The 26,375-nt window shown below is 40.3% G+C and overlaps 1 protein-coding gene across 14 annotated transcripts in view; it reads left to right on the top strand.

The window, feature by feature from the left end:
- ncam1b (neural cell adhesion molecule 1b) overlaps positions 1-26,375 on the top strand; it is a 73,236-nt gene that overhangs the window by 31,070 nt on the left and 15,791 nt on the right. For 4 of the 14 annotated variants that reach the window (XM_047593440.1, XM_047593453.1, XM_047593450.1 and 1 more), the window contains exons 4-16: positions 812-955; positions 1,754-1,891; positions 2,249-2,366; positions 5,046-5,206; positions 7,534-7,673; positions 9,007-9,030; positions 16,605-16,634; positions 20,011-20,161; positions 21,448-21,635; positions 21,976-22,072; positions 24,478-24,648; positions 25,411-25,539; positions 26,224-26,238. In XM_047593440.1, coding sequence (XP_047449396.1) covers positions 812-955; positions 1,754-1,891; positions 2,249-2,366; positions 5,046-5,206; positions 7,534-7,673; positions 9,007-9,030; positions 16,605-16,634; positions 20,011-20,161; positions 21,448-21,635; positions 21,976-22,072; positions 24,478-24,648; positions 25,411-25,539; positions 26,224-26,238 — 1,506 coding nt within the window. The remainder of the gene's footprint in view (positions 1-811; positions 956-1,753; positions 1,892-2,248; positions 2,367-5,045; positions 5,207-7,533; positions 7,674-9,006; positions 9,031-16,604; positions 16,635-20,010; positions 20,162-21,447; positions 21,636-21,975; positions 22,073-24,477; positions 24,649-25,410; positions 25,540-26,223; positions 26,239-26,375) is intronic. The other 10 variants (XM_047593444.1, XM_047593441.1, XM_047593445.1 and 7 more) reach the window with 6 other exon arrangements.

Here is a 26,375-nt window from a genome sequence, read left to right as displayed (position 1 = left end):
ATGGCTGAGTAAATGCTTGAAAACATAAGAAATCTGTGTGTCAATAAGGAAAATGCTAAACACCTTATGGAACTCACTTGCCGCAATCTCTTTCACGCCCTCAGTCGCATTACAAGCTACTGCCATTTTCATAGCAGCTACGCATGCCAGCTCCTGCATTCCTTAGGAATGAAAAGTAGCAGAAGCAGCAGTTTGCATATGTATAACACTGTCACCCCTGCACAGAAAATAAATGATAACATATACTGGAACATCATTACGTGTGCCCCCTGCAGACAATGAGCTTTACAGGAGCCGATATGATATTAAAACTATTACCGCTCGTTTCGAGAAATGAAACGTACAGTATGGCTGAGATTGTCTTCATGCGTGAGGCCTTGATGAGGTAGTTTCATAGCCAGGAAGTTGAATACGAGTCTGCGGCTTGTGCCCTGAGTCAAGTCTGTAAGGTAATGACTTCATTTTGTGCCATGAAGAGTTGTGAAAACTCTGGAGCTCTGGAGACTTGCAGTCAGGTGAATATGTTTAATGATAATAAGCCTTGGACTGTAAAGTGCTTGAGAATTGGATTTCTTTTGTACGTTAAGAAGTGTGGTGATTGGTAAATTTTCCAAACTTTCTTCCAGTTTTGCAAGTTATTGGAGTAAAAATGCACAGTGTCATAGCACATGTGCAGGGAAACATCTGTACCTGTGATTCACCACCGAATCAAGGCGTGTTCATGTTGTGCAGCCACATAATGTCAATAAGCCTGGACGAGACTAATTATATAATTTTGTTTAAAATTAAAGTATTTCTTATTTTGTTACAGAAAAAATCACCTTCACGAATGCACCCTCACCCCAAGAATTTACCGAAGGGGACAACGCCAACATTATATGCGATGTTGTCAGCTCACCTCCACCCACGGTTATTTGGAAATATAAAGGTTCAAAAATTCAGATGGAAAAAGACGGTAAGATTCCAGATTTACTTGATTTGGTAGTTAGTTGCCGTTGTTTTATTGTATTACTTCAGTATTATAGTAAATGTGTAGATACGTTTTTTCGTTTTCTGCAGTCTTGAGATGGTAAGTATGGTTTTTAAAATGCGACATGGCAAGAACATGATGGAGCTCTGCACAATAACACTGTTGTGTTGCTGTGTTACCAAAGAGTCATCATCCAGAATGAAACATGAAAAGTAAAAGTCCAGTCTAAGAGGAAAAATGGAAATGTTATGTAATTTGCTGTGACTGTAGAGAGCATGGACTGTAAAGTCAAAATGAAAGGACAGGAAGACCCCAAAAGCCAAGCTACTTAATAATGTATATGCAGATTCACCAGTGTGAGAGAAATTGCTCATGCCCTGGTTTTGTTGTCATTCTTCTCCAGGGATTTCTCTGAAAGAAGAGAAAATTTATTTGGTTTTGAATTTGAAAACACAATTGACACTCTGTTTCAGACCCTTGACACTGTGCAATATAATATTGTGTATCATGGTGCTGGTATTGCTCCGTGAAAAATAATAACACACCTCATGTGTGGGTTGTAATAGTATTTTGGATTATTACATGATTTAATTTATTCGTTTCACATTTCATCTCAAAGCGAAGGAGCATTAAATGTTTATTTTCAATCAAAGTAATTCTTTTAATGACCGTTTAATTCTACTGTTTCATCTGCCTATTTTCTGAGCTGCAGCTGTTTGTCATCACATACTTTGTCGGTGCTGTTGTAAACTGATGATGCATTTCTGTTCTGCTTCCTTTCAGTCCGGTTCAAAATACTGAACAACAATCACCTTCAAATCCGTGGCATAAAGAAGACGGACGAGGGCCTGTATACCTGTGAGGGTCGCCTCATGGCCCGCGGCGAGATTGATCTGCGTGTCATAAAGGTCGTCGTGAATGGTTGGCGCCTCTCACACTGCTTCCTGTTCCTTTTTGTTCCTCTGTGCATGTTTTCTGTGTGGCAGGTGTCCCGTGACGCTTAAATACGCCGCATATCCTCAGAGGCGACCAGGCTTAGCATCAATGAGGAAGCAGTTGCCCAGAGCAACCGCGTATCAAAGATGCTTCATGCTAATGAAGTCTGTTTCCTGCAACTTCTGAGTGGAGCAAATGAGTGTGACTAAAATAAGTCTTCTGAATTTGTCACTGCATCTGTTCCTGTTTTTCATCTCGCTGTCTATCTTTTTCTCTGCATGACTATGTGCCTATATATGTTTATGTCATATTTTTCCTCTCTGGTGTGTCTCTGTGTCTCAGTGCTCCCAACCATCAGGATATGGCAGTCAGAGGTAAACGCCACGGCCGATATCGGGCAGCCTGCCATTCTGACTTGTGCTGTTGATGGCTATCCTGAACCCATGGTGACCTGGACAAGGTAAAACTCTGCCGGCAACTCCAGAGATAAACACTGTGAAGTATTGCTCATCACACTGCTCTATATTGTGCTTATCTTATAATAAACACATTTCTGGCGTATGTGCTGAACTCACTTCCATTCACACAAACATCTTTTTCTCATTTTCTCTGAAGAAACTTAAATCTGTTAAAGTTTTGATTTTATTACTCTCACTTTCCAGTTCTTTAGGTACAGTAGTGAAAACAAATACATTTTAATGTAACAGTCCTGCACTAAATGCTTTATTACTGGTACAATGTTCAGTTTCTGTTAGAACAGCGTAAGAGAGCTGGTTATTTAACTGCGTGGTCATTTTAGAGGATGCAGTTTGTTGTACAGTTAAACAGTATTGAATTAAACATAAAAGTGTTTATGTAATTTAGCCCACTGGCTAAAATGGCTCTGTCAAAGTAATATACACATGTTGGTACAACACAATACGGTTCAATAACACTTAAAACCGCAGCCTTCAAAAATTAATTCTCCATATTCACCAGCTTAGTGTGCTGACATCTATCAACTGGCATTAACAATTTAAAAAAAACAGTGATCTCACCAGATGAAATTCAAAGCGTGACATGACTCTTGTAGAATTTTATTCTGAACGAAAGCTACATTCTGTTTCAATCATCGAGTAGTTAATATATTTTGGACTCAAACGAATGGTCTAATGAGTAACTAGCCAACAAATGCTTCCATCCATACAGCATGTTATTAGTCTGGCTAGAGACTCGCTTCTCAGCTGGTAATTAAAATAACAAACTATGTCAGTTGTATGTGTGCCAAGCAAATATCGGCTAATGTCGGCTAAGTATTTATTTATTTATTAATTTATGGTGTTTTTTTCTCATTAACCCTCTTAGGAGTAGGGATGGGTAATAGCACCAAAGCTGACTCAAACGGTAGTAACCAGACCAAAAAAACAATGCAGATTGTTCAGATTTCGGTGCTTCATTTCAATGCCACTGAATTTTTCCTTAGCTTGCATGGATGCCTGCAACCTGCAACAAGCGATATTGTGCAAAGGAGGTAGCATCTCGAATTTGAATAAACATCTGACGACACATAGCATTTTTTAAAAAGCCGATAATTATGGCAATGTCTTGTGAATTCTTTTTTTTATATTGGTTCTTTTATGTCTTAGTCTTAATTGAATATCTAAATTAATATTCTGTTCAACTTACACATATGCCTTAAAAATAAACAGGCACCATTTTTGGACAAAGTTTGTATGTTTTCCCATTGTTTAACCGGTGTCATTGTTTGACACCGGTTTGGGATAAAACCTTAATGATACCCATCCCTACTTGGGAGGAGGCTTGTGAGATTGGTTGTAGATCTACAGAAGTGCTTCCAGTCGATATCCTGTGAAGTACTACTGGCAGCTGTAGGCGGTTTAGGGGTGAAAACTGTCACCTGACGCTCGAGCTTTCAAAGCCCTTCTCTGGCTCCTGCACTGCATCATAATGTTGATCTGATTGGTCGAGATTGATAGCCTGTGACAGACAGTGATAGATGTCTAGTCACCTGCCAAGTTTTTTTTTTGTTTTTTTTCTCTTAACAGTTTCCATGGACAGTGTTGTGGAAAATTGTGTGGCACAAAAACATGTGGTGTGTCAGGTTATTATTATTTGGCAGCATCATTTCCTTCTGCATAAGAAGCAATAATTAAGAATGTATTATAATCATAACTTTCTCTAATACAGCAAGATTACATTGCAAATGTAATTTTACTCACCAACAAAAATCTGTAGTGTTAATAGCCCACTTTGCATTAGTTATATAATAATGCAAATGCAGTGTGACATAATGGAGTGAAAGTTTTACCAGAAAAAGAATGATTATTAAACCTTGTGTCAAGCTGGTTAAGTTTGTTGACTGAGTGAACATTATGCTTTATTGGACCGAACATTCTTTTCAGAGCTTGTCGCTTACTGATTTATTCATTGCGAAAGGATACTTAATCACAGGGTATCAAAGGTTCATGTAAACAGTGAAACCTGAAGACTAGCATGTCAACAATAGACACACTATTCTGTGTATCTGAATACAGCCATTGATAGGCCCCCGCTTTGTTAAACTTCTATTTATCTCGTTTCCAAGACAGCAGGTAATTCTGTAGATGACTTAGAGTCGGGATCACAGAGTTTAAAAAAAAAAAAAAAAAAAAAAACGCTTCTGCTCCCTTTGCTTTTCAGCGTATTGTTACCTTGACACTCATTTTTATCCTGGTGCAGTTTCTTGAAAGCTGTATTGAAGCACACAACTAGTGAACTCAGACAGTCAGGTCAGAGGCCAGGAATTATTGCCATCTTTGCATGGTTGGCGGTGGCGGCCAGCAATTTAATACTCCTCCTGGACGGATGGAAATAAGAGATGTTTTTGTTAAAATTGACAGAAAACACCACAAGGCTTGCAAAACAAAAAAACCTTAAAAACGTTCACATAACAAAACATTTTATTTTTCAGCTTTCACCTCTTCTTTTTTTTTATCACATGATCTTTTTCCACTTTCCGCGTAAGGATCTAGAAACTGCTGCCTATTTTCTTAAGACCCGGGGGTCAAGATTTTTAGAGAAAGCCTCGCAACGTGGTGCAGGTGAAGAATGGTGTTTGAAATGGACTGGATAGATGGATATGCACTCATGCTTTCTGCAGGAATGAAGTGGACCTCGAGGCAGGAGACAAGTACAGCTTTAATGAAGATGGCTCCGAGATGACCATAATGGACGTTAACAAGCTGGACGAAGGAGAGTATACCTGCATCGCCAAGAACAAGGCTGGGGAGAGCGCACAGGAGCTCAGTCTGAGAGTGTTCGGTAAGGCAGAATGTTTCACAGGCATACATGAACTAAAGTGGCAATGTAAAATGTTCCAAGTGTGTGGGAATGAGGTATATGAGTATGTAGGTGGGAGAAGAACAATAGTATGGTTTTCTGTTTGTTTTCTACGGCATAACAAGATAAAGTGTTGTTTCGGTGTGGGTTGTGATTGTTCGTTGTGGGGATGTAGCTTAAGGATTTAAGAGAACTGACCACGTGGGATGAGCTCAGCTGAACTCTCTGAAGTTGTTTCTCTTTATTTTGTCATGTCACAATGACCACGATTTCAGTCCTAATCATAATGTCAGTTTATCATCCTGTCAGTGTAATTTGAATGCTTTAGCTGGTGCATTTTCTTTTCCTAAACAAAAGTAGTGCCAATTGCTTGGTTCTTTAGAGCTCGACGGGGTAAACAATTAAATTAAAATTACTCCAGACAGCTTTCAAACTGCACTGTTTACCTCATTATCTCAAATCCTTCTCACAAAGCTCTGGTTTCTGTACGTCGTCTTGTTTCCTTGGAAGCGCCCACTTCTGTATATTAAAACCACAAGTGTGGATTTTCACCACGACTGTTTACAATTTGCTGATTCTTCAGCATCAGTTGTCTTTATTTATTCATAGTGAAGCTGGACAGTGTACACATGAAGCTTGATCACAAGTTCAAGTTTGCGTGCATTTCTTTAACATTCGATATGAATAACTAATGTTTTTCATTTTGGGGTTTATGCTAAGAATACCAAGTTCATCCAGCTTCTCTGTTTATTTTGGACCAAAAACTATTTGGCAACCTGTTCCTCTTTCAATTTTCCTTTTATTTTCAGTATATACAGTATAGAGTCACCTCAGAGTGCTTGATATACTAAGTTCAGGTTCCTTCAGTATTCTAGAGACAAACTTTTATCATCTAATTATCTGACTGCAGACCGGTGAGGAGAATGCAGATAAAAGACGCAACTAATCAAAACTGATCTGTCTTTAGAAGCAGATGCTGTGTTCGAATTCAACATCAAAGTGAAAATGTGAGAAAACAGGTTTTTGGAGACTTTAAATACACTGAAAGTCTCTGAATTACTCTGAATGTACAAATGCGTTGTAGCTGCAAGGTTTGGGAAAGATATTATTTAATTGTGTTCTTCCAAGGTCCTTTCGCTTACAGTTTTCTGTCTCCACATGTCTGATGTTTTAATGATAAACGAGACATGGAGTGGATTAGGATGCACACAGTTCATACAGTCTGTTAGAATAAAACGACCCTGAGTGACTACATTCATGTGCACGAAATATTTACATTTTGGCCCTCGTTCCAAAAAACTTGAATATTCGTACTAAGCTGTCAGTGTGTCACACAAGTGTCACACACACACACACACACACACATATATATATATATACACACAAGTAATATTCTCATTTTTTGAGTTTTCCATTGGTGACGGTTTGAAAGCAGTTTCCGTCTTTCATTCCTTCAGTCGCTGTCTGGAAAAGGTCAGGTTACAATATTAGCAGAACCAGAAATGTGGGGTTTCCTTTAGGGCATCTCCGATGAACTGGTTGGTCTGTGTATAATGCACAAAGCCAATTGTAAGGGGCCATGTGTTTTAAACTCTAGTAAAAAAAAAAAAAACATGTCCAAAGAATGCTTCTAAAACCTCACTAATGAGTATTTTCCACATGTGGTGCTGCATGTACCACAAAACGGCAACACGACTGATCCTTTGGTTATTTAATAATTATCAACTGAAATAACAACATTTAACATTTAAACAAGGCTGCAGTTGCTTTCTTGTGCTAAATGTTACAAATGAAATTCACTCTACTGAATAGACTTACGTTATCAAACACATTCCTTAATCCGTGCGTGCATCCTTCATGAGGTGGAATGAATAGTGTGAGAGCACAGCACGGCTCTACCCCCCATGCTTTAAAAGTAGCACTCGAAATTTGCTTCGCTCTGCTCGTGTCACCGTTGTGGCGCCCTGCTGCGTGTTCTGGTTAAAGCAGGTGTACTGCAACTTGACAGTTCCCTCAGTTGTAAACAAAAATGAAGCCAGGCTCCTTTGAGATAGGAGAAATAAATTATTACACAAATTACGTTTGGATCCACACACGGTTATCACAGCTTTAGTGCTGCCGGGACTGTGAAAGCTAAAATACGTTTATCCTGCCATAAAAATCCCTCTCGCCTGTCAACAGTGGATCCCCATCCTCCCTTTGAACTCACCCCACATTCCCAATACTTCTTTTGTACCTGTGCTGCTAAACCACCTGGTTGCGGGTTGTTACATCACAGCTGCTGATAAATTTGGGTTTGTGTTTTACAGTAAAACCGAAGATCACATACATCGTAAACCAGAGCGCTTCAGAGATGGAGGAGCAGGTAACTCTGACTTGCGAGGCATCGGGAGATCCAACTCCCACCATCAGCTGGAGCTACGGTGGGCGTGTCTTCGCAGGAGACCAGGTAATATAGTAAAGTCAGTGTGGGTGACAGCGGTAGCTAAATAAATAAATATACTAGGTGCTCAATTCTGGTCCTTGAGGGCCGGTGTCCTGTCTGTGTTTTTCCGTCTGGAAGTAATGAACAACACCTGGCGCAACACAGACTGATATAGTCTGTGTCCCAGTTGCTTTCTATAAATAAATTTTACCCTCTAAGGTTTTTAATAAAGGGACAGAGGGACAAAATGCGTAATTGGGAGGGAAAATAATTAAGATGATAGTGTTGTGTCTCTGGTGGCGGCTTCAGGAATGACACCAGAAAATATTTATTTTCCATTCAGTTTGTAATTCAGTTTGCAATTATTGAAATATTTGATAATAATTGAAAAAGTTGTAATTCGACTAAAGCCAGTTTGTGTTGTGAATTCTGCCTCTTTCAAAATGTACCCAAAATGAAAAAGTACGTCTCCTGTGCGCTTGCCTCCTTTTAGTAATATTTTATTATGCATTACTATAAGAATGTGGAATTGGGACACAGCGAGTAGTAGCCACCGGGGAGCAACACAAACCTGCAGGACAGCGGCGTCTCTGTGAGATAAATTGAACACCTTTAACCTAAATTCAAGTTTTATATTGATTTTGTGCAGGTGGGGGACTTGTGCAGTTTCATTGCAAAACACCCTCGACAACGTACCGCTGATTATTCAACCTAGATTAGCAGATTCTTTCAGATGGCCCTGTGGATCTCGTGTAATTAGCTCTGTGATACTCAGTGAGTTATATGGAGTACACTCAGATATGACTCGAGTTTTCCCAAAAGTCAAGACAATCAGCACCAGAAACCCAATTATAACATTCCCAAAATAAGCTTGGAAAATGATGGCAATAATTAAACTCTGCCTGCTTCTTATTGTACTTGCTAGAATGAGCACTTGAACATTCAAGTGTTTGCTTAGCATTTTCAATCACTGTTGCCATTATTCTGCTCATTACATGTGATTGAAAAGTTTTTATATTTAAAGTTTTATCAATGGATATTCTGCCGCCATCTTTTGAATTTGTTTTGGCACATCGTCGATTAAGAGCCAGCTTTTTACCGCCCATAACATCCCGATACTTGATCCCGCATCTTCCCTTGATAATATCTTCTGCATTACTCCATGTGCAAACCATCAAAAACAACGAATACCTGACAGGTATTCTTGTGCATCTATTTCCCACATGGCCTGGTCAAGGTCATGATTCCTTGTTACGGTTCAGAGGTGATGACGGGGAACAACTAATGAGATATACTTCTAGTTCATAGAAGGATTCTTGAGCCAGTCCATTACATGCGCTACATTTTCTTCCTACAGGCACATCTAAACAGGATCTATCAGGTATGAAATCCGTGTGGCACAGAAATGTACTGGAGTAGTGTTGTAAAGTAAAGCCTCCAGATATGACAAAAACTCCCACTGATATCAAATCATCCCTTTTTATTGAAAATTTCCCAGCTGCTGCTTGAAAAACCCCAAGGAATGATCTCATCTGAGTTCATGAAATTGATTTGACTGCTGCATGCTTTCCAAATACAGCCCGAAAACTTCACTGATCTTGTGATAGCAAGTGTGCCGAGCTTATCTCGCGAGATCAGATGAAAATGTGGTTAATAATATAATGAAAAGAAGAAAAAAAAAAAAAAAAACGCCATTTCTGTGTCGCTGTTGCCTGATCATTTCAAACTCTCCATCACAGCATGAGGTTGCCTGGATTCGAGCCCAGCTCAGTCTGTCTGTCATCTCCATGATGCTGTAGATCATGTAACATTTATGTATTAAGGGTTAAAGTGCTCCACCTAAAGTGTATCTTTTCAGTATCAAACACTTACCCCAAACAGTCAAAAATGAAAACAGTGTTTGAAACATACCACAATGGAGGTGGCCAGTGGAGAAGTGGATTACGCTGTGAGAAAATGGTTTAATGGACATTTTTATCAGCAAAAAAAAAAAAAAAAAAAAAAACGATAATTTTTGAAATCCATCGCAATTGATCTGAATTCACGTAGACAGTAGCTTCTGTTCTCCATGGACATGGTGGCAGGAACTTTTCACAGCCACCTGTCAGTCAAACCCACAGACTGTTTGATATTTAAAAATACATTTTGAGTGGAGCCTCGCTCACCAGTGCAAAACACACCACCACCATCTGATGCACGTCACGACAGCCCTATTTTTCAGCACGCCCACAGTGGCAAGGCACACTGGCACACATGGACTGTTTTCACCTCAGTCCTATTATCCAGTGCCGAGCTCTCGTGAGAAGCAGCTCTTTTCTTTTTCTTTTTTCTTTTTTCTTTTTTTTTGTACGACACATCTTCCAGCTGCCGTACCTCGACCTCCTCCTCTGTCAGTGACAGGTCGGCGTGTTTTGTGGACGGGAAACTGTCATAATGGATGAGGAGAGACTCCTTAGAGGGGCAGAATAACATCCCACAGTCTCACTATTATATGTCATGAAAGACACAGTCTGGCATGCTGTACAATAGGTGACTCTGCAGGTGCAGGGCTGAGGAAATACATGACAAAAAGCAGGCTTTTTGTTAATAATAATAATGATAAAAAAGAAACTGCGACACGTAGATGTTGTCATCCTGCACTATGGCAAGTCATGCAACACATGTCATGGGACAGCCAGCTGTGCATTGGTGGCAGTGTGTTTTGCACTGTAGTCTACAGTAAGCCCTGTGGCACCTCTTCACAGCTGTCTTTAAAGAAATGATTAGCAGCCTTATCGAATCATGTAGATGTAGACTGTTTATCTGTTTCTTTATAGTTTTGATCATCAGCAAGGGAGATGATTTCTGTGGTGGGTCATCAATAAATGCATGAAGAAATGGCTGCTAATTGTTTGACTGTCTACTTCTGTTTGTGCGTCCTTCATGCTCTCTGTAATCATCACGACAGCTGTATTTCATCTCGGACGAGTGTGACAAATGTAACAGCATTCATTTGGGGTGTTCATGGTGAATTGGGAACTTTGTGAAGATTAATGATTTTCGCATTGGTCACAAAACCAATACAGATTAGCGTCAGGCCTCTTTAGATGTGTGGTGGTGATGAAGAGACGATGAATTAGCAGTTTATTGTGATGTGTTTTCAGTTTTGTTTCTCATTGAGTAGCATTCGCTGGATCACATCAAGTACTTCACTTCCACTAACCAACTTGTTTAGGCAGAATCCCCTGACCAACAACAATTAGTGTTATTTAGAAAAAGTACTTTACTAGACTGTGGATCTTATAGAAATACACTGATGTTTTGCCATCTTCACTCCCTCTGCAGTACAGTGAGAAGATGAGTCGTGTTTTCATCTGCTCGTTATAGTCTGATTTACACAGTGGATCGATTAACGTTATGCATTTGAGAGAAGCTATAACTCCCATGCTTAGACTAAAAATAATGAGAAGAAATACTGACTTTGAGGAAAAAAAGAGGGCATCTTCACAAGTTTATATTGCCTTGGCTCGCTTCCAGTTTTAACATAGGAGCAGCCTTGAAGAATCTTAAAAACATCTCTGTTTAGAGGTCAGCGAAGGTTTCCTGTGGCCCTTCTATTTACACTCTGGGCTGTGTTACCTGGATACCTAACACATGCAATGTTGGTGCATTTCTTCCCTCTTTAAGCTGATTTTAACTTTATAATCTGTTTACTTCCACGTTTACTTGGCTGGTGCATTGACACTGACATCATTCGCAGTTTTGGAAGTTCAGTGTAGTTTCTCTTCGCCTGTCGACGCCCTGTCTGACTGTTCCCGTCTCCTGGCTTAGTGGTGGTGCTAAGACGGGTTAGCAATCTGTGACGGCAGCCACCTGCCAGTCAAAACAGCTACGCCTTTAATTAATGAATTAATACTGAAATCTCATTATAATTTATCAGATGGGTTATATAAAAATTCCACAAACGTATGGTCATTGTGAACTGGAGAAAAGGCTGGAGAGACCAGTACCACACTTAAAAATGTGTTTTTGTCTGCTGCGAGGTTGGACTTTTAAACATGGAGGTCTACAAAGACTGATTGATACCGATGGCATTATTGATTCTTTATCAATTCCCTTATCAATTCCGCCTGTTAATTTTTAGTTTAGAAAAAGTAGGCCTTTGTGGTTTTGTGAGATAAGAGCTTGTGGAAGTAAACAATTAGGAAATTGGTCCCTGGATCCTCACTAGCACTGCTCTGCTAGCGGAGGCTGCAGTTGTTGACCGGACATTGTCGAACACATGGCACTCTCTGTATTTAATGTTGTGTGTCCTCGACAAATGTTGGTTGTGTCGGGGCCCTTACTTGAAATTACATTGCTGTATAAATTCCACCGTTACAGTCCCTTGTGGTGGAGTGAAGCCACCACATGACACTTTAGAACGTTTCAGTCTCTCCACCATCACGTCTTCCTCGTCTTGAATAAATTACGTGCTTCGAAGTAAAGAATCAATAAGCGTGAAGGCTGATGATACTGATCAACTGAACCAGTTGGAACCAGTTCTTTTGAAGAAGCGGTTCTCAATACCCATCCCCAATGAGGACTGACCAGCTTCAAGTGGCCATTAAAGCAACTGCACATTTTGGCACTTGGGGATCAGTTATAATTTTGTGCCGCGGAGGTTGTACAGTGTTGTATATGTGGTACTACTTGTGGTCAAAAACTCCACAACATTAATATTCAGCCTCTTGGTTACTTGGTGGTGAAATGACCAGAAGGGCCACGGTTCCATCTTTCATGTTAAAACTATGAGCTTTATTTTGCAGCAAGTGGAGAAGATGTTTTTGTATAATCTTTCAGATAAAGGATTAGAGATTTTAGAAGTAGTTTCTCAGTCACAAAAACACAAAAGACAGCCCATGTTAAGGTTGTTGTACTCTGTGACAGATTATCTATTCATGCTTAAATCTCTGGCCCCATTCTGCTGTGGTATTTGGTTTTAAGGCTTGACACCAGGAGAAACCGGTTCATTCTGAACAACCTCCCACTCAGAGTCTTAAGTGTCGGCAGACAAAAGCATCGTCCGATAACCGCGAGTTAAGGGGAACACAATGTGAGGATTGAGGAAGATTATTGTATTGTACAATAAAAAGCTGTGCTACTGTACATGAAAGAGCCGCGATGAAAGGAGCACATTCAGAAAACGCTTTGGACCCGTGTGTCCGCTTAGGGTAACGTTTCAAATTCAAATTGGTGCTTATCTGGGCATAGTTTTGTTTTTGTTTATACGGCTATTAAAGTTAAGTGTTAATATATTTAGTTCAGACCTTTCATCAACTCTACATGTGCTGTTTGGTCCTTTGAATGCACCCGCTCCAAGTCGCTGTAGATAAGTGTGTCCGTTTAATAACCGAAAATGTAAATGAACTATTTATCCATGCTTTGTACATTATCTACATAATGAATGTTTTGCTGCTTATTTGAATACATATTAAACATTCTGCTTGATGCTGGATTTCTGAGCTGTAATTATCTGGAAATATTATGAATTATACAAAGGGAAGATGTAGTGCAATAGGACTAATTATGAGACTTAAAAGCGCATTAAAGTTTAGAGCATTCTGAGTCTCTAATCTGTGTGTTTTTGGAGCAAATTCAAGTTTTAGGAGTTTAAATCTCCTAAGGTCTGCTCCGTCTAACATCCTGATTCCCAAACAGAAGTTAGAGAAAATAAACCTTTGGTTATTAGCAGTTCATTTTAACTTTGCGTCGCTGCCGTGGAGGCGGGGCGTCTAAAACAGAGATGTGCTTCAAGTGTGTCGTGCCAAAGCAGAGAGGGCACCGTTTTCTCCAGACACAAAAGGCTACTCATTTACAGCACGCCTTCGAGCTCAGTAGTGGTGTGATGTAAGTGTGTCTGCACTAAATGCCAGTCAGTTTTCTGTGATGGAGTGGAAAGGTTCAGAGGCTCAGCGGTTAATGACACGGGACGATGACAGTATGCATAATCATGAGCTTTCAGAATAGCATCACCCACGGAGTAAGACAGGGTTCTGTATATTTATGTGTTTAGCGTATTTGTCTTCGTGCGTCACATTACAACTCGTGTCAGAACAAAGAGCAGGGATAATTCTCCGTGGAAGGGAATAACAATTGGCTGAAAAATGATAAGTCCCAAGGGAACCGCCACCATATTGTTCTTCGCGTGTGCTCGGCGAAGTCATTGTATTGTGGTGTCTTCTGTTTTCCGTGCTCGCGTCTGCTCTTGTTCATTGTCCTTTTGTCTTAAACAAACACCTGTCAGAGATATGACAGCCATACTTGTCAGCTCACTTACTGCAGAGGCAGCGCCGCAGACGGGGCTGTGGATGAGGCGGTGGGGATGTTCCAGACTGTTGTGTCGCTTGTTTTAATTGGGCTGCTGCTCTTTCTCCGCATTGGGATGATATGCGGCCGACCGCTGTTTGTAAGCGCGTCGTGTTTTACTGTGACACTAGAGGACTCGCAATGCTTTAAAGAACATACCGGATTCACGCTCGCGCATTAAGCTCTGCCTGTGACTCTCCTAATGAGACCAGTTCTTCGATTTGCCGTCCCCAGCATGCTTATTTTCTTATTAAAGAAGATAATTAGAGTTTGTCGGTGATATCAGGTACCTAGATAAATTAAAGCACACCATACGTCCTTTATAAACCTCTGCACTGATTAGAGGAGTAAAATATGGAGGGGTGGGGATTTTTAGATGCGAATGTTGATGGTTCGATTCACAGTTTGTCTCTACAGTTTTATCAGCAGATTACTCTCATTTATTTGACATTTTCCTGCTGTTGCACCTGATGAAATACCTGTTCATCATTTTGCTTGCTACGCTTCAGTACTTTTATCGCGCTCACATCCCATTGTCATGCTTAACATTTTCTCCGCAGCATCATGAAATCCATAGAGCATGTTTTCCTAAAAGCTTCCCGTCTCATGGAGTTGGGCTCTTCGCTGTCTTGTGATTTAACTGGATGTAGCATGTTGTCTGCTGTAGTAGAAAGTATTTGTTATCCAGAGTTTTAATTTGAACTGCCATGGTGTGAAATGACTCTGTATTCAGTTGGATGTTTTGCTGCATTCAAGGATATTGGTCAAATATGATTCTGATGAAGATTTTTTTTTCCTCTTAATTACTAATGGAATACCATCGCATAATGTCAAACTATGAACCACGCACTATTTTATGAGTAATAACGTTTACTGTACTATTCTATAAAAGACCTTGTAGTTTTAGAGATGTATCATAAAAGATGGACGTAGCCACTAGGAATGTGACAAGAGCCCAAGGTCACTGTTTTCACTTTGTAAAAGCAGGAAATGTTTTCTTATTTATCCGCATTTCTGGTGTATAACAGGAAAAAAAAAAAAATCTATATGGAAAAAAATAACACTTCAAAAAGAAGAAGTGCTTCTAACCCCTGGCAGCTCCCAGTTCCTGGTATCGTTTCTTAAGGTGATGAAAGCCCACATCTCCAACCTTTGAAAATGTCTGTGAATCCTTTTCAGCGAGCATCCCCACAGCCCTAGTTATTTTTTTGTGTCTCTCTGAACCATCGTGGTGTGTATGATGGAAGGCCGTAGCAAGGGACTGTTGCTTTTTGGATGCCGGTGTTACCTGGTTGGCTACCCTGCCTCCTCACAGTAATATCGCTCGTAGACAGCGCCACAGATGTGCTGTCATGTTGGAAGATCCAAGTACGCGGCATGTTTTTTTCCAGTGGCCACCACGAAAAGTGAAACCTGAAGTGGCTTTAGGTATAATACCACTGATGGCCACAAGGGGCTGCCTCCAGAATGCCTCATAATGCAATAAACTCCCATTTAAATAAGCAACTTCTCCTATTAAATACAAAATCAAAACATATATTGCTATTTGTTAAATCCCCTGTATCTGATCAGTGTATTGATGTTTGATTGATCGAGACTTGTAAAGGATCTTCTAAAAACCAATAGGCAGTGTCATGGTGGCTATGTCCATATTTTATATACAGTCTTGACAATAACCTTGGCCATAGTCCTTATTTGAATTGCATCATGTAGGTCTGTGAATTTAACTCGCGTCCAATCCCGGAACACAAAATAATGCATATTTATTTTAACATGACTGTTTACTTACAGGGAAAAAAGGTGCCATCATATCTACAAAGCTAAATTCATGCAAATCACTTTTTTCAGAATGCAGTCGAAGCGTTGAAGCTGGTGTAGACGTACCATTATCATTTAGAACATCTTACTTGCAGAATTATTTTACATAACACACATCGCCCCACACCGTAGGGTAAGATTTATTTCCAGTTCTCGCACGGGGGAGGTTCAGGAAGAGCCACAACAAAATTCCTCATTTTAAACCCTCAGGTGCTTAACGAGAAACACAGCCAGTGTTGTTTTGTTGCTAGATTGACTCTGGTTCTCTTGTTCCTACAAGTAAGAAGCGCTTTTTACGTTGAGAAATAAATGCTACAGTGCTATAGTGAGTTCAGTTTTATTGGGTTTTATAATCTAATTAGCGCTTCAGGCCTCTGAAATGGATTGTGAGTCGATAATTGCTGCGCTACTTTTTACCAAAGAAGTCTGACATATCTTTGTTGTTGCAGTGTAATGGACTAACCCCTTCCTGATAAACCAATAACCTTCTTATCTGTAAGCGTTTGTGCTATCATGATGCCAATAGACTCACAGAAACTAGATAGAAAACCACACACCACCAAACGGATTACCTTTAAAAGAAAACTAAAAAGACTTCTTTTGAAAGGAGATCTAAAGCATGGCCCTCGTTGTATCTGCAGGAGTTTAATAAATTCACACCTTCACATCAGGTACTGTTGATGCTCAGCAAATAAACTGGCCGCCTAATACTTGCATGCAGTGTGCAGCATCCCCAGCTTCTTACTGGATGAGCGTTGCTTTCTAAGAACTGCTTTGCCTTTTTGTTTGTTGTCTCTCTGTCTTCTGCAGGCTTCATGGACTCGGCCCGAGCAACACAAGGTATTCTAAATGCATGACTTTTTCCTACACCCATCCATCTTTCATGTCGGGGGAGTCAAACTCAATTCTCGACGGATGCAGATCAGAATTCTTGATCAAATAAGGGTCGGGGAGAGTCTAAACTCTGAGAACGATGCAGTAGCAACACACCCGGGTGCGAGTCTGTCTGTCTATTTCTTCCATGTAAACCCCTAACCCTAACATGTTGCAGCCCCAGCAGCGCTCTCAAGACCTTCGCTTGAAAATGTCTGTTTTTTTTATGATGAGCATGAATTGTCCGGATGCAGTGTCTCAGCTTGTTGATATATCTCTTGTCCTTCCACCCACATCTTCAGATTTCACCACTGCCAAGTCTTAATTTTAACTTCAAAGTGTATTTTTGACATCAGCATATCGTTTATATTTCTATATTTCTAATGTGTGGGACTGGAGACGGCTTAATATGTACAGCGCGTTAGAGGAAATGAAAGATGTCTTTGTGCCTCGGCAGAGTATCGAAACAAGAGAAAGGAAGTGAAAGTTGGCAAAAGAAAGAGCTGCCCACATAAGCTGTTCTCCAGCTTACTTCACTTTGAACATTTGTTTTACATATGTGGGGAATCTGGTGAGAAATCCTTCATGTGCACCACATTAGTTGTCAGGACAGAACAGAATTAGACTCCGTTTTTAAGTGTGTGATCAGATGTTAGGGTTGCCACTGTTATCTATATATTATTTATATTATTTGCCAACAAATGCATGTGTATTTTTAAACCCCTTTGTTCCATAAATATCAATGCTGTTTACACACCACATAGCTCCACACATGAAGAGAATATTCCCTTTACTCCCTCCTCTAACAGCGACAGAACACGCGTTCCTATATTTGCTGTTTTTAACGATCAATATTTAATCCTGTCAGCTGTTAATATTTAATTAGCTGATGCATTTGTTAATAACTGTGAAAAAGTTACAAATAATTTAGAAAAAACACGTCACACGCTGCTCAGTAGACAAAGAAGAATCCTTCTCATTGAGCTCATGCTGACGGTAATTACTAGGTTTACTAGGTTTGTGTAAAGCTGATTTACACATGGTTGCACCAGTATATTTGTGCTTCCACAGTAATAAGCTGTCGAAGTAGTGAATCAGAAATATTCTGTCTAGGCTTTCTGTACGTATTTACCTTGAAAGTATGGCTGAAATAAATCATATTTGACGTCAGGATAAGCTGATTTGCCAACCTTACAGAAACCCAAACAGTGCATCTAAGGTACCTAAGCTTTACACTTTTAAGAAAGATTGTTCCACTAAAACATACTTGCATAATTTAAAACAGCAGCAGTGCTTTGCTTTTTATTTTATAGACTAAATAATAGAGTTCAGGTTGTGAGTGCACAGGTTAATGGATGAGGCAATAATAATTTTCACTTTCTAATATAATGATAAGGCTTTAAAGATCACCTGCACTCTAAATTGATCAATGTGCATCTCTCGCCAAGACGTCCCATTATAAATCACGCAGGGGAGGAGAATGAGCATGGAGCAGTCTGAGCATGCCGAGCATGTTTGTTGCAAATGCACAAGCAACTGAAAGTTCATTCGACGAGCCAGGGAAGAGAAGTTACATTTGTATGCTTGGCCAGACAGTATTTGGTGAGACATGACTTTAATACGGCCGCAATGTAATCTCAATTTTATGCTCAGTGTCTTTCTCTTATGCTGGTGCTGCGCAAGAATCTGTCTGTTATGTATATTTGTATTTTAAAGAGGCAGAAAGCTCAAATAATGATTAAGAATATTTCCAACAGACAACTACAGCCTGCATTGTAAATTCATACTGGAAATTGACTTATAAAACATGCATGAGTCACAATATTAAGCTACAGTGAGCGCATACATTTCCTCTGGTGGATAATGACGCCCATTATGTGCAGCATATAGGAAATGAGAAGCTGTAGCTGCCAAGAAACTATATGTCGTTCAGGTTTTTAAACCTGTTGATGCTGCTTTCCAAAACATCGGAGGATACAATTAAAAAGGATTCATTATTGAAGCTCACTCACTAAGTAGGACCTGGTGGTTATACATGGTGTGGCATGTTGCATAGATGCAGGAGTCAGAAACAGTACCACGGGGGTCGGGAGAGAATGCTCTCACAGGGGTCAGAATAAAAGGCTAGTGTGTTATGTAAGTGTCTCCCTGGTCCTGCTACCCGCTATGCATAATGAATGCCTCAGACATGCTTTGTCTATTGAATTTGAATACAAACTAACGAGGGTTTCTCTTACATGGCTGCCCAGACCGGGGCCTAATTCAATATGTGTAAAAGCATTCGGCCATTGTTTTGCCTGCAGCTTGGATCAAAGCCACGAAAGCAGCCAGAAGAGAGGCTGAGATATTCAGCTCTGCGGCACCTTGTTAAGGAAACAATCCAGAACAACAACAAAGCTTACAGTATAAAAAGACTTAAACTTCACGAATCCGTAAATTAAACTTGAATTGGTTTGAGATTTTCATCTCGATGACTTTTTGCCTTCTCTAACAGCCCAAATAAAAGGTTAATTTGAGGTTCAGACAGCTCGCTCATGATGGGGATATTATGTTTAGAGTCTGTATAAAAGGTTTTAATTAGTAATGACCTGTTGTGGACAATGTGTCTTTAAAGGGAGTCTGTCGGAAACGCTCTTAAGTGCCGCATGACAACAGCAACCACAACAATACGAAGTTGTTGACCTTGAAGGTCAGGAAGCTACTTGTGTTTGGATGTTGTAACTCTGCATAATGAATCCAGGTATGTCGAGAGCAGGAAGGTCATAACACATCTTATTAGCATCAGGCTGTCTGTTGTTATGTGCTTAGTTTCAAGTGCTGTGTGAGTTGTCATGTGCTCCTCATCGGTCAATCTGGGGCACGGGCTGTGTACACACCGTAAAAAACCCCGACAGTGATGAACCTATTCTACTAAAAACTGATTGTGTGCAGAGCCAGTTTAGTCAGGTGCCAGGTGTAAAAGTGCAAGAGTGACACTTAAAGTAATGTTCTGCCGTCTTCTGTCATGTATCAGCATATTTCATGAGCTGGTTTCTGTGTGAAAAGCTCTAGTGGTCCGTAGTACCTTCTAACATCAATTATGGATAAGCTCCCCTGCGCTGTCAACTCTATCCTTATGTCTCCACGTCTTTACAGGGCAGCGTCTGTTTTATTAAAGTAATGCAAGGTTCTGTTCATTAAACGCAGGCCCTCATGATTTTTATTTATTTTTTTTTATTTTCAGGTCACACGTCTGTCGGCAGAATTGTCCTCTCTATATGTAAATGTGCAATGTGGCTGTGGAAAATGGCTGATTTCAATGGTTTGTTTTTTCTAAACCGAGACACTTTCTGCTGCCATTTAGAGCCTGGATGGAAATGTAGTGGTGAGGAGTGATGCTCGTGTGTCCTCGCTCACTCTGAAGTATGTCAAGTATACAGACGCTGGTCAGTACCTCTGCTCAGCACGCAGCGCCATCGGAGAGGACGATCAAGCAGCACACCTGGAGGTCCGCTGTAAGTATTACCTTCTCTCTTCACATAAAAGGACGTACACACAGGAAGAGACTGACAGCGATGTTGTGAATGTGGCATGTGTCAATTAAATTTGGCTAGGTGTAGCAACGATAGGCACAAAAGAGTTCGCCCAGCGTTTAACCCGAGGAAACACCGTCCATGACTTTGGTTCCTACCACTATACTCACCGTGCTGTTAGTGAAAGTGAACCCACATGGAGCGACGGTGTCAGTAGCTGCGTTTCCATTACAGTGTTTTGCAAAATTAAAGAATGAAAGTACAACTGCACTTTGTACGTGTTTCCATTGAAAGGTGTTTTGCAAATGAGCTGTGACTCTTGTAAAGTCTCGTCTCGTGATGTCGCTTCACTTTGAGGAAGATGGATTTACTGGTCACGTGACTCCCTTAGTCACCTCTGGTGATGCCAGTGACGGAGTAATGTGAAAAGTGTTTCCATTGCACTTTTGCGATAAACTTTTATATCGATACGTGTGAAAAACCACCTCAAGTGTTTTAGTGATATAAGAATTTTTTCCAAATGTTCCAGTTTTTTATTGCGATATTTAGGTTTTGCGCATTTTTAGGGGTAAAGGCAATACAGCAAGTGATGGCTACTCCATGGCAGTCTATGGATGGACAAAAACTACTTCATCTATTTATTAACTAGAGGAAAGTTAGAACTAGGCTAGCTCTTCCCATGACATTGTTTTTAGATCCTGCTTGTTTCTGGGGCTGGATATCGCTGCTGATTTCCTGATATGGGTCGACTCAATATTAATTCATTTAGAGATAATCCTGTGTTGAAGCTAATGATGTCATTACTTCATTAGTAACGATGTCGTTGCTTCTTGGCACCTCTCCTCTGTCGTCATACTTTTTAAATCCAATCAACTTTCAGGTCTAATCTTGTTGTGTGCGTCTGTGGCAAAGACCCCGGCGAGATCTGCTGAGGAGAGGATGCGGGCCATCGTGTGTATTTGAAAATATATATCTGAGGATTTTATGAATTGATATTGGAAAAGGTTTTCGCCCGACGTGTTTATTCCTGAAACATTTTAGGTGGGAAATACATGACAGTGGTTGCCTAGGCAACCAGAGTCCTGTCAGCCAAGCAAAGAGATGAGCAAATTGCATCGTATATGGATGGGTCTCAAGTGTTTAGCCCTGAAACGTGCCCACTGTAGTAGAAGAACAGCATCCACTGTTTTAACTAAATTATTGAACCAGGTCTTAAATGGTTTGGAAGGAGGTTTTGTATAAGATGTGTTTTTTTTTTTACTCTCTAGACACCCCTAAGATCAACGGCACAGTAGCGGTGTATACCTGGGAGGGAAATCCTGTCAATGTCAGCTGTGAGGTCAAGGCTCATCCCAGTGACGTGTCTATTGTGTGGCTGAGAGATGGACTCCAGCTGCCCAACTCAAATACCACCAACATAAAGATCTATAGAAGTCCCTTAGCCAGCTACATGCAGGTACGCACCCTCGTGTCAAAGCATGATTTACTCTCTATAAAATAAATGTACAGCTACACACAGTTCTTACACACACACACACCTCTGTGTCATCAAGATTTCATGAGCATAGACTTGAAGTGAGGGGTTTTCTTTCAGCTCCATTGTGGGGGGGAGAGAAATCCAATGAATAATTCAGCAGCAGAAAAGCTCACAGCAAAAAAAAAAAATAAAAATAGGTTACTCTAATGGACAAACAAAAAGGTCACCTTCGTAGTGGCCGACACGCAAGTTAGTTCATCTGTTATAGTGCACTGCCCTTCACATATTTACTGCTTTATTCACCCTCCCCCTCCTCCAGATAACCCCGGAGTCTGGAAATGACTTTGGGAGCTATAACTGCACCGCCTCAAATGAGATGGGCACAGAGTCCAAGGAGTTCCTGCTCATTCAGGCCGGTCAGTGGTTATTCACAATCTTTTTTCTCTGCTTTGCATTTATTGTCTTTGTGTGTGTTTTTTTTCAGCACAGTCTCAAGTTGAATGACCTCTGGTGATGAGAAAATATCTAATTCATGATATACATGATGCAATAACCATTTAAATATTTAACATTGAATAAGTTAAGATGAATTGTGTTGCATGGGAGAAGTGCATGTTTTTTTTTTTTGGCACTGGGCTTCAGTCACAGATTTTCCACCCATATTCGGTACACATAAGAACAAAAGGCTCACCACAATCTAATTTTACAGGGAGCGGTGGATGGATGTTATATTTAGATGAAACGCCAGTGTAACCAACATGAGATAATTCAATGTTCCTTCCCTCAGGTTGTTCTGGGTTTAAGCTTTAGGGCCGTGACACACCAGGCCGATGACCGGCCATCTGTGTTTCTAGTTTCAGCAGCGTGTCCTGCACCTTTGGCACTAGTCAGACTCTTGTCAGTGGCGTTTTCAAGTGATTCATGTTGAATCGGTGGGGGCAGCGTGTCGGTCAGAGAGATCACAAGAAGAGAAATGAAAGTAACGGCAAAGCTCTTCTCGTTTTTCATCTCATCTGCATATTAAAATATTTTCATGACAACATGATCTAAAACATCATCTAAAATAATCAGCATGATTCAGAAGATCACAGCTCTATATGATGGGTTGTAGCTCTTCCACGCTTCCTAGCCTCTCAGCTAGTAGTGACTCTCCTGGTTTCCCCTTTTGATTAACAAATGCCACCTGCTGGTATGAAAAATGATTTCCTTTCCACGCAGGTGCAGAACAGAATGTTATGGCCACTGACAGGTGAAGTCAATCACATCGACCTTCTTGTAGCAGCACAATGTTCTGCTGGGAAACTTTGACATCTTGCATTTGTTTAATGTTACTTAGACATGTGCTACTAACCTAGACCAGGCCAGACACCCCCACTCCATAGTGATGACACTCCCACGCCCAACAGGATGCAGCCTGACACAGACACACACAAAAACAGTTTAGGAACAACTAAAAAAAGAAACATTAAAAACAGCATAAGGTGTTGACTTGGCCTCAAAATTCACCAGATCCCAAACTGATCAAATATCTGTGGGATGCACTAAAACAAGCCTGATCCACAGAAAGATCTGTCAATTTTCTGATGAGTCACAACTGTTTTGGAGCCACAAGGGAGACCGACACAATATTAGGCAGGTGGTCATAATGTTCTGCCTGATTGACGTATCTAGAGTGTGCGAGAATGTGCATCTTTTTGGTCCAGACACAGATGATGTCACAGTCAAACTTTGTTTGGTATTTCTTCGATGTTGGTTTGGTGCATCCAGAACTTTAAACTTAGTGTAGTTTAAAAATAAATCTGAAGGTGCAGATATTATTATGCACTTTTATCATTTAATGTGCTTAGTATCTAAAGTAAGAAAGTCTGCTCCCTGCAGATTACACACACCAGGACTGTTGTGAAGTATAAGTAGAACTGTTCCCATCTGCTCTGCTGTTGTAACCAGTACATTTCTCCACCGTGGGATCAATAAAAGACTATCTTATCTTATCTTACAGCAAGTTAGGTTAGAGCACTTTATTGTGACATCCGATTACTTCAAGCCAATACAAAATACTGCGTATTGACCCGTTAGGTAAAGGGAAGAGAAAGCAGAGATGTAATGCCACTCTGAAGCCACGGTCACAAGTAAATGAGTAGAAAAGACCACATTTGTCACTCAGAGCAGAGCATGGGTAACCACTATAATTTACTACACCACAACCAGGACCAGGACCAGGACCAGAACCAGGCTCACACCAGTGCTTAGATATGTACAATCCCTGTCGGTAGAATAGTTTAAATTATATAGCTTAATCACAGGTAAGATGGATATTTTATTTCCAAACTTCAGGGAAATAAAAAAATAAAGTATTCAAGAACATTTTTCACCAGCTGTTAAGGTTTTGGCATATTTGCTTGATAGTGAAAGATTAGGTCGTGCTTATCTGGCTGCGAGGTGCTTGAGTGCATCTAAAATGGTTCTTTTTCCACCTCAAAGCTTTGTCAAACTCAAGGGTCTATCAAAAGTTTTGCTTTTCCGAGCTGCTCACTGTTTTCAGTGGTTTTCTTTGTCCAATTATCTTTTAATGCTGACACAAGAACAGTTTGATTTAGTTGATCACAGGAGCATTAAAATTGTTTCCCACTCTTCTGAAATGAGCATATGTAATATTCAGCGCAAGAGAAAAACCTGTCCTGTCATAAACCATAGATTTCTTGCATAGATTAGTACTTCAGTGATGCAGTATTAAAGAGCGGTGAGCTCCGTGTGATGGCTCTGATCTGCTGCAATCTTGGCAGTTTGTATTGTAATTGCTCTGCATTTCCTACGTTCGCAGAGGTCCCATCTCCTCCGTCCATTGATGAGGTGAAGCCCTTCTCCACCACGGCTCAGATCGTGTTTGAGGAGCCTGAATCCTCTGGAGGCGTCGCTGTCCTGAAGTACAGAGCTGAGTGGAGGATGCAGGGCAGGGGCAGCTGGTTTCAGACACTCTACGAGGTCCAAGACGGTAATAACAAAACTGAAGTAACGCTGCAAGAAGGTCTAATTGATAACTAACACAATTAGTTAAGCAAAGCAGTGCTTTACAGGACTTTTTATTCCATTAAATGTTTTATTAGATTTTGATAACTTCTTGTATTTATTGTCACATGTTAAACGTTCCTTTTTGAAGTCGAAAACTTATTAAAAAAAGGAAAATTTAGAAAAGTGCAGATCGCTTGCATTAATTTTTCCTTTATTTCTTTTTCAGTAGATAAAATAATACAAACATTTTACCAATAAACAGATAGTTATTCACGTCTCTATGTAACTAAATCATCAGATCTTTTTTTTTTTTAAAGTGTGACACCAAAGAATAAAATAACCCAACTGCATCACAAAAACCTGCCCCTAATGTTGCATAGACTTTTTATTTACATCCTATAATAACAGTATGATGTGAAGATGAAACTGCAGAACTTATTGTTATGAAGAAATAACTCTAATCCTAAAAGTAACCTATAAAATGTATGTTGACTTTGCAAGACATTGGGAACCAGCTGCTGCTATTTCTATTTCCGTCCAGTTTTAGTCCATCTCTAAATAGATGAAACAGTTGTTTAAACATTGCTAGAGTGAAATGAGAATTCAGCTAATCAGTGTTTGCTTTGTGATGGAATTATAATTATGCTTGCGTTGTTGGAACAGGGGACGTGTTTGTTTTGATGCTCATCAGCGTTATCAAGGTGTTCCCGCCGGGCATTGATCTGTCTCTCTGATGTTGTGACAGGCTCCGTCGGCGAGGTGACGATCACAGGTCTGAAGCCGGAGACCAGCTACGAGGTCAAGTTGTCGGCCATCAACGGCAAAGGGGAGGGAGAAAGCAGCGCCGCCGAGTTCTTTAAGACGGAGCCTGTTCGTAAGTGCCTCATGTTACAAGTTTTCACACCTCTCCGACCCCTGCGTTCACGAACATATGACCTGAAGTGAATCTTGAAAACTTAATTAAAGACCAGCAGAGCAGCGTTCAATCCGACTGCTTGGACAATCTCACACAGGCCTCCAGCAGTGTCTTCTCAGTCTGTGTCTTTCTTCTTGGTTTTTCTCTTTACAGAAACCGACTCTTTTTTTTTTTTTTTTTTTTGTCTTTATTCTTGGTTTTGTTTTGCTGAAAATGTTGAATTTTTCATGAACTGTTTTTGTTATTATGAATAACATGAAACTTAAAACTAGCTTGTTTATTTACAGATGGGATTTCACAGATTTCGTAACATGGGTTTCTCTCCGATCCATCTGCGCAGTCTCCTAAAACCTAAAATTTCCTCTTTCACATCATTGTCTCTTGGCTCGTGGGTCGTATTTTACTTGCAAACCATGAGGTGTGATTTCTTGCCTCCTCAAACACCAGCCTTCCAGTGAATCCCGCATCAGTCTCTTTAGTTTTTAGTGCCCTCTGTTGGTTTGGGAGCCATGTTTTTGGAGGAACCTTTACTTCTGTTGAAGGGTGTAATTTCATGTTTGTCTCATCTCATATTTCCATTTTCGAATTTTAATTTTTTTTTTGTTTTTATCCATTTGCTCATCTGTTTCTTGTATCCATCAGGCCACTCTCATAAAAGTAAGTGACTTGTCTCGTCTCTCATCACTTTAATGATTTTGAGGACATTACAATGTCGTGAGACTGTAAGTCAGCGTCCGTTGTAGTTTTAGTTTTGCTGAAATATTTCCCTGAAATATAATTGCCTCCTTTTAATC

The sequence above is a fragment of the Mugil cephalus genome, chromosome 9 (assembly GCF_022458985.1).
Source record: "Mugil cephalus isolate CIBA_MC_2020 chromosome 9, CIBA_Mcephalus_1.1, whole genome shotgun sequence".
NCBI lineage: Eukaryota > Metazoa > Chordata > Actinopteri > Mugiliformes > Mugilidae > Mugil > Mugil cephalus.
This window is presented reverse-complemented; position numbering and strand designations above follow the sequence as displayed.